The 17,188-nt window shown below is 46.1% G+C and overlaps 1 protein-coding gene across 19 annotated transcripts in view; it reads left to right on the top strand.

Moving 5' to 3' along the window:
- Positions 1-17,188, top strand: part of ATXN7L1 (ataxin 7 like 1) — a 232,869-nt gene that overhangs the window by 198,655 nt on the left and 17,026 nt on the right. For 18 of the 19 annotated variants that reach the window (XM_002913630.4, XM_011233034.3, XM_034666633.1 and 15 more), the window contains 3 exons: positions 2,612-2,892; positions 6,105-6,187; positions 7,087-7,343. In XM_002913630.4, the coding sequence (XP_002913676.1) occupies positions 2,612-2,892; positions 6,105-6,187; positions 7,087-7,343 (621 nt within the window). Of the gene's footprint in view, positions 1-1,028; positions 1,062-2,611; positions 2,893-6,104; positions 6,188-7,086; positions 7,344-17,188 lie in introns of all 19 variants that reach the window. The other variant, XM_034666711.1, reaches the window with a different exon arrangement.

A 17,188-nucleotide genomic window follows, 5' to 3' on the forward strand; every position in this document is an offset into this window, starting at 1 on the left:
TAATTGTGGCAAAATACACATAAGAAAATTTACCATCCTGGGCACCTTGGTGGCTCAGTCAATTAAGCGTCTGACTCTTGATTTTGGCTCAGGTCATGATCTCAGGGTCTTGAGATTGAGCCCCGCATTGGGCTTTGCATTCAGTGGGGAGTCTGCTTAAGATTCTCTCCCCCCTCTCTCTCTGCCCCTGCACCATACCCTCCACCCCACTGTACATGCACACGTGCACACACTCTCTCTCTCTTTAAAAAAAAAAGAGGGGTATCTGGGTGGCTCAGTGGGGTGAACATCCAACTTGGGTCGTGATCTCACAGGTTGTGGGATTGAGCCCTGTGTCAGGCTCCATACTCAGGGGGGAAGTCTGCTTGAGATTCTCTCCCGCTGCCCCCCTCCTCCCTCACTCTTGCATGCTCTCTCTCTCTCTAAAATAAATAGATCTTTAATAAAATAAATGAATTGAATTGAATTTTTTTAAAAAGAAAGAAAGAAAAAAGAATATTTACCATCCTAACCATTTTTAATATATAGCACAGCAGTGTTAAGTACATTCACGGTGTCGTGCAACCAATCTCCAGAACTCTTTTCATCTTGCAAAACTGCAACTTTACACCCATGGACCAACAGCTCCCCATTTTTCCCTCAGCCAGCCCTTGCAACCACCTTTCTACTTTCTGTCTTGGAATTTGGCCCCTCTAGGCGCCTCATGTGAGTGGAATTCTGTAGTATTCGTCTTTTTCTGACTAGCTTATTTCACTTAGCGTGATGTTCTCAGTGTTCATCTGTGTGTCAGAATTTCCTTCCTTTTTAAGGCTGAATAATATTCCATTGTATGACTAGCCCACATTTTGTTTATCCAATCACCTGCTAATGGACAGCTTTTGAATTGTGCCACTGTGAATACGGGTGTGGGAACAGCTCTTCAAGACCCGGATTTGTGTTAATGTCTCTTAAAATTGAGTAAAGGAAGCCTGGAAGAATTCCATATCCCGTGGTTATACCTTTTTTTTTTTTTTTTTTTTACCATTCAGAAAAACTCAAGAATGCAGCACTAATTTCACCAGGTAATATCTTTACAATTTCTCAGTGTGCTGACTTTTCAAGGGCTTCTTGTGCCGTTCTTCAGTCATATGTGAGCGCTTTGAGAATTGCCATTAAATAGAAAGTAGCCGCAGTCTAGCTGTATGTCAGTGACTGAGACACTGATCAAAGGCGGAATTATCAGGGACTTGGTGTATTACTAAAACCCACCGTTCCAGTTTCCCCTCACACGGGACTTGAAGTCCCACACCATCCTTCCCCAGGCCAAAAAAGCACGTGGTCCCGGGATAAAGATGGTGAAGTCCAGCTGCAATCTGCTTCACCACCGAGTGCCCTTCTCACTGGCAAAGACCTATAAATAACATCTGTGATCTGGTTTCAGAGTCAGCAAAGGGGCAAGGGCTGAGGGGTTGCTGAAATAATTTCATGAACAAATTGACCAAAAAAATGATCTGTGAATAAATCATAGAGAAGAAAGAGCTCGCCAGCCATGTGGACAGATAAAACTCCTCCCCTGCAAAACCAGCCTCTCTTTCATGCCCTACATTGTCTGCAGGCATGTATAAGCTATATTCTAGATCATTTCGCATTCAAATAGCTAAGTCGGCTCCACTCCGCTCAGAGATGATTGGGGGTCTGAAGTGTTAGCGTTCTGCCCTCCTGCAAGGAAGAAAGGGAATCTAGTTCAGGAGCCAAAGGAAAGCATATTCATCTCATCTCATCTTTTAAGACCTGGAGACAGACTCCTCCATGGCCCCCAGATCCAGAGTCCTCCAGCATTAAATGCACAGAAATCAAATACATATCCATTACAGGAGAAATCATAGGGAAGTGGAGCTGAGGTGACAGATTTTTAAGAGCAAACATGCACCTTTGTGCTCTGTCTTCTTAAAATTCATCGTCTCACCTGCCAGCCTTGAGAATTGCCTATTTACATAACTAGCTGCCTGAAATGGAATATTCGATAACGTTACACAGTGCCTCACTCCATTTGAGCCCATCCCCAGGATAGGAGCGATCCAGAAGTCCTCCAACAGCATGTAGCATGGCGCGCTGGCCTGCCGCCATGCCTCCGTGTGGTGTGAGCCTGTCAGCACTCCCGAGCTAAGCAGATGTCAGGCCTGATTGCCGAGGTGGGAGACCAGCAAGCAGCAGGGGGAGGGGACGTGATTCAGCAAGTGGCACAGTAGTAAGCCGTCTTCAGGGGACAAACAGCGTCTCTCCCTGAGCTTCCCAGCAGGCACCTTGTTCTGCCCAAGGTGCTGTCTCAGAGTCCGCCGGCAGGGAGGGACTGAGAAGGGGGGAGCTGCAGGATCTATGGGGACAACCCGGTGCAGGAGGGAATCAGCACTGATGCCAGCCAGCCCTGGTGCTGCGCCAGCCTCGAACCCCCTGTTGGTCCTTTCCAAGGCACCGATCTCCCTCCCATCAAAATGGGAATCCTGCTGCTGGCTTATAAGGGGAGTCAAAATAAGTGATAAGGAGGTGTTCTGGTGATAATCGCACATAGCTTCTCAGCGGACCTCATGTATCAAAGAAGGCAATTGTATATGTTTGTTCATTTATTTTTCAGCGTTCCGGTTCCTGTAGTCAGTTTAGAGAAAATTCCTAACCTAGTGAAGGCAGACGGTGCCAATGTCAAAATGAACTCTGCAACCACTACGGCAGTCACCTGCTCCACCTCGTCCTGTGCTGTCTCCACCCCACCTTTAATCAAGCCAGTCTTGATGTCCAAGTCAGTGCCACCTTCCCCAGAGAAGATCTTAAATGGCAAAGGAATTGTGTCCACCACAATAGACAAGAAACACCAAAATGGCACCAAAAACAACAACAAGCCTTACAGGAGACTTTCAGGTACGTGTCTGTATCCTTCGAGTCGGGCGCACAATTAGACTGCCTCTGACTCACATCCATGACCAAGGAGTGCTGTGTTCTTATCCTTAAGCAGGTCCGTTTCGTTGTAAGGGGTACACGGGATTTACCTGCCAACAGGACCCCAACTGAAAAATGCGAGGGAGAATGGGTTCTCTTATTTCTGGGCCGGACAAGGCTCTCGCTCCCGGCTCAGTGCTCAGCAGGAGGGGTCCTCCCCCCGGCCCAGGAGGCAGGATGCCTTAACACCAACCACGACAGCCCACAGCCCGTGCATTCTGAGGGTCTTATCATGCTGCTGGGCTGAACCGGCCCCCCAGGTTCCATAGAAGCCTCCCTGTGGGGACTTTGGACAGCCACAGGGATACCTCACAGTCGGTCAGGGCTGACGTGGGACAGTACGGTGAGTGCCGTCTGCCCCACTCTGCGCTTAGGTCTTAGTTGGTTGCCTGGTTGATTCTGTGGTCTGGGGCTATGACCTCCTTTCCCACATAATCAGGTCAGAATTCCCATTTGGGAATACTTAGGCTGGCATAGCCCATGAAAGCTTGAGGGATTTCTCTCAGATCTCCTTCTCAGTTGTCTGCGTAGACACTTGGGATGCCCGGAAAGGTGCACAGGCCCATCTTTGAGGCAGTGGTTGCCCTGAGGGGCCCTCACGTGGATGATATGTGCTTTGGATTTGTTGTGGAACTAAATCTGGTGGTTCTGCTTTCTCCAAAAGACCAAGAAAAGCTATAAACTTTACAGCTTCTTCACACACAGGGGGCATTTATCAAATGTTGACTGGAAAAAAAAAAAAAAAAGAAAGAAAGAAAATACAGTGAAAGCCACCCGGTGAGAGAGAAACTGTGCTCTCCAATAAGATCACAGTTCTGAATCAGCCTAAAAATTGTGGGTCATTTTCATTTTTTACTTCGTGTTAATCTATATTTCAGTTTTTCTATCTTACACCTCTAACCATTAAAAAAAAAAAAAAATCATTCCTTAAAAGTTCTTTGGACCTGAAGCATTCAAAAGATTTTTGCCCTGAAAGTCTCCCTATGTACTATTCACCCACTCTCAAGAAAGGAAGGTAGAGCCTGGCACTCTCTTTGAGCATTGGGGTGGGGGTGCTGTGTGGACAGGAGCCCCCAGCTCCTGGCTCTCTTCCTGAGTGGAAAATTCAGTTTCACTCTGCAGAGGTGGGTGGCAGCATCCCTGGAAAAACCAGTAGACCCAGCTGGGCAGTGTCCAGAGTCAGAAGCATGGCCATGGCTTCCAGCCTGCACCCCAACCTGCAGTTGTAGAGGGATTGTGGTGGGGTTTTTTTGGTGTTTGTTGGTTTTGCGTTTTTTTGGCTGTTTTGTCTCATTGGGTCTTTTGCTTGTTTCTATCTCGCTTTCACATTTGGCAGCCAGCTCCTGCCCCCCAGCCAAACAACCTGTTCAGTTGCAGGCCAGCGTGAGCGCTGGTGTGGATCTGGGCCCGGGTCTGACTCTGACAGGCCCAAGGGAAAGAACTCGGTGGCAAGCAGCCTGGGGCCTGGCGCCCAGGCCCTACTCAGTGGGCAGAGAGGGCTCAGAGGAAACGGACATCTCCAGGCCTCACAGTTTTCTAGTCTTAAAAGTGAAGCTTAAAAAAAGAAAAAAAGAAAAAAAAGTTGGGGGAGGGGGCGCCTGGCTGGCTCAGTAGAGCACGCAACTCTTCATCTCTGGGTCATGAGTTCAAGCCCCACGCTGGGTGTAGAGATGACTAAAATTAAAATCTTTAAAAAAGAAGATGATGATGATGATGACAATGACAAAAGCCAAAAAAAGGGGGGGGGGCCTTTAGATGACCAGCCAGGAAACCTGTCTTGGACCTAAGAATGGTTTTCATTGCAGCCATCATCATCACCATCGTTGCAACCACCACAGGCCCCAGACTTTCTTTTAAAAACAGAACACCTTCACTTATTATGCTCACAGTTTCCCCCCACCAATCTCAGACAGCTTTTCAGGTGAGCTCTTTTTAGTTTGCAGCCATTCAAACCTCTTAAGGAGACACTCCGCCAAATTCATATACAACCCCCACCCACCCACACACACTGCTGCCGGCCTCCCCGAATGCCTAGAGGAGCTGTGTCTTCCCGGTGCTGCAGGACTCAGGGGGTTGCCGGGTGCCTTCTAGAAATAGCACAGACTATCCGAGATGTGGAACTTTGAAGCCGAAAGGGTCCTTAAGGGATTATCTCACGTCCCTTCATTTTCCAGGGGAGGGGAGCATGTCGGTAATCCAGAAGGGGCAAAGGATCCAAAGTGGGCATAAGAAGAGCAGGGTCCTCAGGAGTCACCTCACCATGAGCCATCAGCAGTCCAGTAGGAAGGCAGGAACCAGAGAAAGCCTGGCCTCCCTGCAGCCATCCTTCGTCCCCAGTGGGTTGGCTCGCCGTGGCTGTTCCCATTTGGAGCAACAGGCACCATGCCGGGAGCAGAGCGAGCTGTGAGGCCAGCAGGCCTTGCCCTCTGTGCACCTTCTCCTTCCGTGCGCAGACAGCACACGCCCAGACTTTCCCCCTGCCCCGCCTGTGACACCGCCAGACGCTCCTGAATCAGGTAAAGGACCTTCCTGGGCAGCGGGGCTGCATGGATAGCCCGGTGCTGAGGACTTCGCAGAGCACAAGAGAGGCAGGTCACACTGACATGGCAAGGAGTAATCTCCCGCTGAAATGGCCAAAACTTGAGGGAAGGCAAGGGGATGGGGGAAGGTGACGTATTCTTGGAGCTGCCCAGGAAAAAGTGGCCCTCGAGCCTCGGGTGGCTCTCCCTGGTCTGCAGCCAGCTACGCCCGAAGTGCCAAGGGCTTGGGAAACCGTCTAAGTGAAGTAAAGGGTGCGAGCATCAGGGCTCCCTGCCCATGGTGCCTGCCCCCACCCTAGTCCCTGCGCCTTGTGCTGCGTCCCACATCCCCACCGAAGCTGGACGTGGAACTCTGGGGTCAGAGGGGAGTGCCATTTTCCCCTGAGCAGTTCTTGAAGCATTTTAGCAGACGGTTGGAGGAAAAAAAAAAAAAGAAAAACAAAACAAAACAACAACAACAAAAAAAAAACCCAGATTGCCTGACAATGTCTCACTTGTTGGTGCAAATGTGCATTTTTTTTTAAATGTAGTCTTAATGCCAAATCCTATTTAGTCTCCTTTTTTCTTATATTTTTTGTTTGTTTCTTAAACCAGAGAGAGAATTTGACCCAAATAAACACTGTGGAGTATTGGATCCCGAGACAAAGAAACCTTGCACAAGATCCCTCACCTGCAAGGTATTTCTCTTTCCATAAAAAATACTTCCTGCTCTCGCTGGGGCCTTTGTCGAAATGTTTGCATGCCACTCTCTGCACACGGCAGGGTGTGGAACCTGGACATGACCCCCAGCTGTTCTTTGTAAGGGAAATGCTTTCTTCTCTTCCATGGTAGCAGAGTGCCTGCCTCAAGCTGGCTGGCTTTTTAAGAAGGAAAAAAAAAAAAAAAATAGGCTTCCCCTGTTACTTGTGAGGCCAGACAGTAAATTGTATTTATAGGCACTCACAGGCGGTTCTAAACCCTGCTACGTTTTAATGTATGCAGGAGCGGCGGCGGCGGTGGCGGCGGCCTGAAAGGCAGCCGTGGAGGGAGGACCAGCGGCCGCGCCCCTGATCCGGCCACGCTGGGTGGCCAGGGGGACAGCTGACCCAAGGCGGCCGCCATCGGGTAGCCCCCGACCCCGCATTTCATACTGAACTGCTAGCGCTTCTTGGGATCGAGGCTGTGGCCCCCTCCGCCTGGGGGCTCTGTGGGTCCGGCCGCGCGAGCCTCCCCCCCCACCCCGCACCTGGATGAACTCTAGCGCATCCTCACCGGCTCCCTTCCTCAGAGAGGCTTCCGTGGGCTCTGCGCGGAAGCTCCTCGTTCTGTGCCAGTTGTTGGTGTTTTTTTGGTTTTTGGTTTTTTGGGGTTTTTTTTGGAGGAAGCTTTGGCTTCTTAACATCAGGAGTGTAGGGCATGGTTGTGTTTGTGTGGTGTCTGCCTCTTCCCAGCCACAGAACGGGAGCCGTTGCCTTGAAGTTGACTTTTCAAGCACCTCTCAATTCCCATGAATTGCTGTTTCTGAAACGGAGGGCCTGGGGAAGCAGGTTTATGTGCTGATCAAAGAGGCTGTGCTTTTCATCTCTCTTCTCCTTAGACACATTCGCTAAGCCATCGGAGGGCAGTCCCGGGCCGGAAAAAACAATTTGACCTCCTCCTGGCAGAACACAAAGCCAAGTCCCGGGAAAAAGAAGTTAAAGATAAAGAGCATCTCCTGACTTCGGCGAGGGAAGTACTTCCAAACCAACCCGGGCCAGCGCAGGACTGTCTGCCAGGACCTTCAGGGAGCTCTGGGCCAGAACCGAAAGTTGCGTCCCCTGCAAAATCCAGGCCACCTAACTCTGTGCTTCCTAGGTAAGTCCCACTTTGGCGATACAAGCCCTGAGTCCTAGGTCAACTGACTAGGTCAAGTGACTTGCCGGGTCGTGTGTGGTCTGATCGCATGGCAGACGGAAGTCGTAACAGCCCTACCTCCTAGAGCGGCTGTGAAGTTTAAGCGAGATCGTGGGCTTACGTAAGGGGCCCAGCCAGTGCCTGCCACATAGTGTTTGGTGGATTTTACTGCTGTCACCATCATCACCATCATCATCTTCATAGCAGACCTTTATCAGACAGAGCAAGACTAATCTGGAAATTAATACCTGGAAGGGTGACATATCAGCCACTGGGCAACTTTCCGGTTGCCTGCGTTTTTAGATGAGTTGGACACTCCTGGCACACATAGTGGGGTAGTCATCACACCTTAGGAGCCCATTTGCCACATTATTTTTTTGTGAATTTTTTCCACAACTCTCCTATGATCAGGGCGAAAGGAAAATTGGCATCACAGAGGCTGTTTGTCCTTACATCTCCCTCCACACCAAGAAAGCTGAGCCATCTGTTTGGGGTTTTATTTGGTTGACCTGGAGAGAGGAAAGAACAGAAAACAGAATTAAAACCATTTGGATTAGGAGTGATTTAAAATCCATGCATGTCTGTTTTGATGGGCAGTGGAGTCCTGAGCAGCCGACCAATTTCCAGGTAATGGGACAGGGAGCCCTTCATCCAAAATTATTTGTCTAGTGCTTGCTCCATAAGCAAGGTGCCGGCATACCTCCTTTTCAGCATGCTTCACTTTATTGCGTTTCGCAGAGATTGCATTTTTTTCCTTTTTACGTAAAGTTGAAGGTTTGTAGCAACCCTGCGTCGAGCAAGTCCGTCAGCTCCATTTTTCCAACTGTGTTTGCTCACTTTGGGTCTCTGTGTCAATAAAATATTTTTAAATTAAAGCATGTTCATTAGGTATAATGCTACTGCACACTTAACAGACTACAGTGTAATGTAAACATAACTTTTATAGGCGCTGGGAAGCAAAAGAAATGTATTTGATTCGCTTTATTGCGATACTGGCTCTATGGAACAGTCTAGAACCAACCCTCGCTATCTCCCAGGTACACCTGAACTGTGTCAGGTACTTTTAAGCAAGGGCACGGAGATTAATGCAGTTAGATCCTGCTTTTCAAGAATTCAGAGTTTAGAAGCTAAGAGACTCAGATATCCATAACTTCATGAAAAGGAAACATTAATAATAAAATAATGAGAAGTGCAGAGGGTGGTCTTATCTGATCACGTACAACGTGAATCTCAAAGGGTAACTGTCCGGTCGGCAAGCAGGAATTAAGAGAACACAGAAAAGAAGGGGAAGGAGTTGATTGTTTAAGCAAAAGCAGGTATTTGATGACAGTTGGGACGGATCTGCTGGGTTCTCACCCTCCTGCGTTCCACTTTGGTACAAGCCTGATCCCGTTCGATAGCCAGAGTCCCTCTGTCGGAACTGCCGAGGTCGGCATCAGGTTCAGAGGACACGGTCCAGTGGAACAGCCACCCGCACCCATTTCCTGCGTCATAACCGTTGCCCTGGTGTTGCCACCGACTTAATGTCACGTCATTTTGCAGGGTCATTTTATAACTACCTCTCACGGTAACGCCAGAATTTGGTTAAGGATATGTATTACCTTTCCTGAACTTTGGAGTTAGGCAGGCAGTTCTGTTCCAGATTTCCGGGAGAGGCTTCAAGTCTCTGTATAGTGGCTTTCAAACTTTTTTGTGGCTGTTGAGCTTTTTTCTTCCCACAGAACCTAACACGGTACCCAGTATAAAAGCAGAGACCTGCTCCACCTAAAGCTAGCTCCACTCTGCTCCCATCACACATGTACCTAGAGCCTGCTGTCCTCCAGCCCATCCGAGGAATCCCCCTGGAGTCCCCAAGGGCTCCAGGGAACCCAGTTTGAAAACCATCTTTTATTATAGGTTCACCGTAGATTTTGACGGATGGAGGCACCTCTCATCCCCCCGCAGAGTACCTGGCTTAACGGAGGAGCCAGGGGGCAGCTGTTAAAAAAAAAAAAAAAAAACAGGTAGTGGAGGCTTAAAAGCAGCTTCTTCTTTTTTTAAGATTTCATTTATTTATTTGAGAGAGAAAACACTAGTGGCGGTGAGGGGCGGAGGGAGAGGAAAAAGCAGACTTCCCACTGAACAGAACCCCTGATGAGCCGGATGTGGGGCTCGATCCCAGGACCCCAAGATCATGACCTGAGCTGAAGGTCATGACCAGACGCCCAACTGACTGAGCCACCCAGGCGCCCCAAGAGCAGATTGTTAATGTTCTTTTTTAATTTAATTTTCAGGGGAATGTTTGTCAGTAGAGAAATGCCAGGTGTTTATGTTCTCATAAGGAAGCAGAAAGAGTGTGGTTCATCAGCAAAAAGAATGTCTCTGAAAGGAAGGATGAGGCCAAGTGTTGGCTAACAGAATAATTGTTAAGGATGTTTTCACAGTTGATATAAACTCCAGAAAACTCAGGGATGAGCTCGGTTCAAAACTTGGTGGGAAATAACTTCCTTTCACACTTGGTTTTAGTTAGGATGAGACCCCCACACAATCAGAGATTGAAAAAGCATGATCAGAATTTGATGTCCTCCTTGGGGCCTTGGCTGGGTGGCTTGGTCAGTGGAGTGTGTGACTCTCGATCTCGGCGTTGTGAGTTAGAGCCCCATATTGGGTGTAAAGATCACTTAAAATAAAATCTTTAAAAAAAAAAAAGAATTTAATGTCCTAGCATAAAACTTAAAACAACATTTATCTCCTCATATTAGTGATATATAATATATATTATAGCTATTTCAATCACAGTAATCAACTATAATTAGCAAAATATATATATATATCACACATGAATGGAAATACTGTAATCCCTTCCCAATGGTGAATTCCTTTTGTAGGAAATGCTAACATGTGTGAATTTATTTTTTACATATCGTTGGGTAACCTTGAAGATATTTCAGTTCTCATATTCTTGAATTACAACCTGCTCTTGTCAAGGGTTCCTGAAAAAAGAACTTAGGTCTAGAGCTGGAAAAGTTAAAGTCAGTAGCAAGGGCTGGCACAAGGTTGGAAGTGCAAATATCAGCTCCGTGCTGACTAACGAGATGAGTGCGGCCATGTTTCTGAGCCTCTGTGCCTTCGAACTGCTCATCTGTGAAGTGGAGCTCAGAAGAATTAGGTGAGAAGTACCAAGTTCCTAGTACGCACTCAATTAATGGTAGCTGCTAGTGAATGGTAGTAGTGTTCCATGGAAAGCAGGGTGGGTAAATAAAGGCCTTGGTGCCACCTGATTTCCATTTGCCCATCCTCCTGGCTGCTATTCACCAACCTGGGGCCCTTGAATAATATACCCCTATGCTCTGTTTCTTTGCCCCAACTCTAAGGGAACATATTACATGCCCCAAAAAGTCCCAGGGCTATGGATGACCAGCCCAACCAAACCCATCAGGATTTTTGTGGAAAGGGGGAGGAGGACAGAGGGTTGAGCCAGGCTCTGACAAGCCAGTCTCTGGCTCCCAGGTGGGAGGGAGGAAAGGTAGGCCATGGCAGCCAGTGCTGACAGAATCTGGGCATATTCCCCTCTGTCTTGTGGACACTCACACATCTAATCTTAAAGTGTAAAAATAGTGGGGCGCCTGGATGGCTCAGTCAGTTGGGCATCTGACTTTTGGTTTCGGCTCAGGTCGTGGTCTCAGGGTCCTGAGATGGAGCCCTGCTACTCGCTCAGCGCCCAGCGCAGAATCTGCTTGAGATTCTCTGCCCCTCCCACTGCTCATTGCGACTGCAGAGCACACTCTCTCTCACTCTATCTCTCTCATTCTCTAAAATAAATAAAATATTTTTTAAAAAGGTATAAAAATGACAAAAATCCAAGGAATCTTAGACTGGCACGGGTAGTGGGGAGAGAGGCAGAAGGTTCTAGATACCTGGAAAAGGGCAGAGATGATTCTGGAGTGAAAGCAACTCCAGTTTGGGCTTCATTAGGATAAATGTTATTGCTACACTGTAAGCCTTGACTTAATGTGTGTCCCTCTGTTTTTTTCCTACATCCATTTCTCAGTATGGGGGGCTTTGAAGTCAAGCAGATAGTATCAACTCTCATTTCCACTTCTTTTTTTTTTTTAAGATTTTATTTATTTATTCGACAGAGATAGAGACAGCCAGCGAGAGAGGGAACACAAGCGGGGAGAGGGAGAGGAAGAAGCAGGCTCACAGCAGAGGAGCCTGACATGGGGCTTGATCCCGTAACGCCGGGATCACGCCCTGAGCCGAAGGCAGACGCTTAACCGCTGTGCCACCCAGGCGCCCCTCATTTCCACTTCTTATTAGCTTTGCCACCCATTCCCTCATCTGAGAAATGTAGATAACTTACACCCACCTAAAGCAGCGTGTAAATTGGATGAGAAAATGTATGTTCCCTGCCGAGCACATAGTAGGGACTCAGTTAAGGTCAATTGCCTTGTGTTCTCTTCCCCAAAGCACTCAGACAGACTGATGCTCATGCTTCCTCAAAGGGGTGGAGAAGGGAACTTTCCCTAAGTTTCCCTTTGTGGGACTGGATAGGGACCATTGATTGTCGCATAGTCTTTAGACCAGGCTGGTAAATGGAGAATGGCAGGTGATGTCATGCTGACATCAGAAGGGTGGATGGCAGCTTAACAAATTCGAGTGACTTTCCAATACACTCTCATGACTAGTTACCCCGTTCCCCATCATTCCTCACCAAGGCTTGTTTCTGAGACATAGGTTGGTTCCCGCAAGCTCCTTCCCTCAGGTTCTGCCCTGAAGTACAGCGATCAGAGCTGGAAGGTCTTGAAAGCATCCCCCATTTCATTATTGCCAGGAGGGTGCCTATATCTTGAGTAAAACAAGACATCATCACTCATGATTCTGTCTCTGCTCTCAGAGCCCATTCTGCTCTAGACACAAATTTCCATGGACAGTTTCACTCTGTAGGATTCTCCTCCCCTCATCTCTCTTTTTTCTGGCAAGTAGAATTTATTATTAAGTATTTCAACCCTTTTTTCTTTTTCCTTTCCTTGATTAAACTTTTTTTTTAATCAAAGTAAAAATGGACACATAATTCAAAAGTCAAATAGAACCAAAAGACTTAGAAGGAAAAACAGTAGTTGCTGCCATCCTGGGGGCTCTCTCTACCTACTCTGTGTTAGAGTACCTGTTTCCTGGGCCCCATTGCCTCCCTCTGTCTTGGTTTGCTCCTCTATTCTGATGGAGCATCTCCTCCATGAGCTTCCTCTGGAAAGGTGCAAAGGGGGTCAATTTTTAGAAACTTTACACACCTGAAAATGTTTTTATCTACCCTTACATATAACTGATAATCTCTCTAAGTATATAACTGGATTGAAAATCATTTCCCTGCAGAATTATGAAGATATTTTTTATTGGCTTCTAGCATCAAGGTTTTTATTGGGAAGTCTGATAGCATTCTCTTTGCATATGCTCAGTTTTTAATATCTGAAACCTGGGGCTCTGAAATTTCACAGGGATCATTCAATATGGGTCTTTTTTCATTCATAGTACTGGGTACTTAGTAGATCCTTTCAGTCTATGAGCACCTGTTTCAGGGATAATTTCGTATGTTACATCTTGGCTAATTTTCTCCCCTCTATTGTCTTTATTCTCTTTATTGGCCTCCCATTAGTTGGATGTTGGACCTTTTGCTCTGATCTTTTCATTCTCTTACCTCTTTTCTCCTGCTCTCTCAATCTCCTGTTACATTTTCTAAAAGATTTTCTTTTATTTTACCTTCAAAACTGTATATGAAATAACCGGTTTATGATTCACTTTTTTTAATCTTTAGGATCTGGTCCTTAGATAAAAAAAAGTTCTTACAATTGCTTCTTTTTTTAAGATTTATTTATGTATTTGAGAGAGAGAGTGCATGAGAGGATGAGCGAGGAGAGGGGCAGAGGGGGGAGGGATAGAATCTTAATCAGACTCCCCACTGAGCCAGGAGCCCCACGCGGGGCTTGATCTCAAGACCCTGAGATCATGACCTGAGCCGAAATTGAGAGTTGAATGCTTAACTGACTGAGCCACACTCCTATAATTGCTTCTTATAATATCCTGCAAGATACTATCATTTTGCAGAGGTAATACCATTCTAATATTTTTAAGATGTGTTTTTTTGGTTTTTTCCTCTTTGCTTCATTGTCTTCATTTCTTTCATGTGTGTGTTCATGCGTTTGATGTTTGGCTGGTCATTCTCATGATGGAGATGTTCCAGAAATGTTCAGTGATCCCTAACCATTCACATTTAGAAGAGAAGTGCTAACAGGCTGATTGGAAGTCTTTGTGTGTGGGACTGTCAACAAAAAGGTCATCAGGTCACCAATCAAGTTTTTTTTGGAGGGTTCCCAAAGGCACGATCTGGAAGTCTTTGCCCCGGGCCATTCAGTTTCTCAGGGTAAGACTTCCCCATGATGTGCCTGGTGATAGGCATTCTGGGAATGCCCACTGAGGATTTGACTCGAGATAGCCCATGGTCACCTTGTTTCCAGCCCTGTGCCTCTCTCCTATTCTCTGCTGAGCCTGGCAGCCCCTTGTCTAGGGTCTCTCCAGTTCAGTTTCTCTGGAGAGTAAACTTTTATTCCCTTGTTGGAGAGTTGATGGGAAGGGCTGGGGTCTGGCAGGGGCAATGGTGAGTCATCGGCTGTGTGAGGTCGTAGTGTTGACCTGTGGGTCCAGCTACCACATGGGAAGACTTTCAACTTTCCCACTAGGTTTAGCCCTCACCTCACCCATGACCTTTGCAGCTCAAGGTAGGTCCAGGTGCCCTGCTTCTCAGAGGCTCTGTGGTAGGTCAGCTCTTTACCCTGCGGTTTATGCTTCTCCAGACACATTCTGTGTTCTGAAAGTATGTTCTAGTCTCGTGTATACACAGTATCAGTCGGGATGCTTCAGGAGCAAGTAGCAGAAAACCTAATCTTACTAAATGCTTAAGTAATATAAAATGTTCTTATCACACATGACAAGAAGCCCAGAGGTGAAAGAGCAGCAGTCCCCAAAGATGAGGAATTGGCTCTCGTTCCCTGACTTTCTTTCACTCCATCCTCCTCAGTCTTCTGGTTTCATCTTCAAAGTTTATAGCAAGTTGGCTGCCGCACTTCCAGAGACATCCAGAAGAAGGTGAAGACCACTTTTTCCTTGTGTCTCGTTTTAAAAATGAGGAAAATCTTTGCAACCTCCCCCCAGAAAAAAATTTTTATGTATTTCTCACACCCTTTTCCAAACCAATCATTAGGAAGATGAATGAGATTTCCATTATTGGTTTAGGAGTGAAATGGAGGCTGGGAAGTAATCACCATAAGGATTACTATATTTCTGCTGATCTCTTTGTTCTTCGGGGCCCTACCGTTTTTATCCTTTTACTGTGATTTTAGTAGTGTTTTGGGAGGATGAGGAGACAGGTGTGTTCGATCCATGTGGCCCATATAACAGGAAGTTCTTTAGCTATTTCCTTACATGTATCTGTACTACTAGCTCACTTTCTGTTTTTTTTTCTGTTGTTGAGGGTTTTTTTTACTTTTTGTTATGAAATTTTTCCCATGTACAGAAAAGTAGAAAGAATAATAAAACAAGCACGTGCATACCTAGTGCTAGGTGTGAAGCAACACTGTTGATTTTAACAGCTATAATATTAATATTTCGCAATTGTATTTACTTCATGTACATTTTCTGATGATACATTTTGAGGTAAATTACAGATACAGCATTTCACCTCTAAAGATTTCCACATGCATCTTTAAAAAGTAAAGATATTTTCCTGTATAACCAAAATACTATTAATCACACTTAACAAAATCCAGATCACTTTTATCTTCTGCAGGCCAAGGAGGTCCTATCACCATAGGGAAGGCCTCAAAAAGAGCCTGCTAGAAATTTTGGAAACAATGTCAATGTCCATCAATAGACTAGTTGAGTAAATTATGATATATCCATACTATGGAATGTTGGGGAATATTAAAAATGATGATACAGTTCTACACATGGAAAGATTTCTACAACATCACTAGGCTGGAAAAAAAAAAAAGCATGTCTCAAAATAGTACATACAGTGTCATCCAGTTCTTGCTTAAAAATGCATGTGCCCATGTATGCACCGTAGAGAAATCTGGAAGGATATAAATCAAAATGGTAATAGCACTTGATCTTGAGTGGCAGGATTATGGATGCCATTTTCTTTCTTTATATGGTTCAGCATTATCAAAATTGTTTCAGTGTTTTGGTCTTCAGCTGTAAATAGGCAATAATGTTGTTGCCCCTTCTGATACAGGAGAGTAAGTATCTGGGAATGCACCTGAGGTGATGTGTTCTCTGGACTATACCCTTGGAACATGCAGAATGAGTGGCATCTTTGTTTTCATAAATATAGGAAGGTGATAGTCAATAACAAATTGTCACACCAACAGAGTTCTTAGAGGAACACTGAAAAACCACCTGCAGCCTTGTTTTTGGTTTCCTGTGGGTTTGGTTTTTTTTTATTGTGGCAAAATTTACCATTTTAACCATTTCTAAGTGTAGAGGTTCATGGCATAAGTACATTCACATTGTGGCACGACCGTCACCACCATCCATCTCCAGAACTTTCTGTCATCTCAAACTGAGACTCTGAACCCATCCCCGATACATGATAACCACCCTTCTACTTTCTGTCCCTATGAACGTGACTGTTCCGGGTGCCTTACATAAGTGGAATCATACAATATTTGTCCTTTGTGACTGGCTTATTTCACTCAGCATCACGTTCTCAAGGTTCATCCATGTTGTAGCTGTGTCCGGATTTCCTTCCTTTTTAAGACTTAACTAATATTCCATTGTCTGGATATACCATATTATGTTTTATCCATTCATCTATTTATTGTTGGGCATTTGGATTGTTTCCACCTTTGTGGCTTTGCTTTTCACGGACTGTGCTTTGAGGATCTGGTCTGAACTCAGCTATTTGACACCTGGAAGGAATTGAGAGTGAAAATGAGGGAGAAGGGAGGAAATCAACAGTGTTGCTGCATGTTGCTCGAAGGGGCAGTTCTCAAAGCAGAATGCAGAAAATCCATTTTTTTTAAAGATCTGGATTTTGGGGCGCCTGGGGGGCTCAGTCAGTTAAGCGTCTGCCTTAACTCGTCCTGGGATCGAGTTCCGCATCAGTCTCCCTGCTCAGCGGAGGAGTGGTCGCTCGCGCTCTCACTCTCTGACAAGTAAATAAATAAAATCTTTAAAAAAAAATCTGGATTTTTTTTCCTCCCAAACTTCTTTTTCTCCCTGTATTTCTCCCTGGTCAAACACCTGATAAGAATGGAGAAGCAGGAAAAACAACTGATAACTGACTATTCCTCTTCTAAGTCTTTTACTGACACAGATATGTTTGGTCTGTTTTTGCTTTTGCCTGTTTTGGTTTTTGCTGCTGGTGAAGCATACAGTGCTTCTTACTGTGACGTTGCTTTCCTGTAAGCTCAGCCTTCATCGAGATGAGGTCTTCTGGATGGTTCCTACACAAGGAACTTGTTTATTCCTTCATTGAGAAGCATAGTTCTTCAGCACCTATTGTAAGCCGACCATGCCAGCCTGTGGTTCTAGGGGCTTGTCACGAGTTAAATGGAAACATTCATCCTCAGGAGATACAATTAAACTACGTGTGGCTCAATATTAAGAAACACATCTGGAGCTCCCAGGTGGGGCTCAGTCTGTTAAGTGTCTGCCTTAGGCCCAGGTCATGATTCCAGAGTCCTGGAATCCAGCCCCGTGTTGGGCTCCCTGCTCAGGAGGGAGTCTGCTTCTCCCTCTCCCTCTGCCCCTCCCCCTGCCCCTCATGCTTT

This window comes from Ailuropoda melanoleuca, chromosome 1 (genome assembly GCF_002007445.2).
Source record: "Ailuropoda melanoleuca isolate Jingjing chromosome 1, ASM200744v2, whole genome shotgun sequence".
Taxonomy (NCBI): domain Eukaryota; kingdom Metazoa; phylum Chordata; class Mammalia; order Carnivora; family Ursidae; genus Ailuropoda; species Ailuropoda melanoleuca.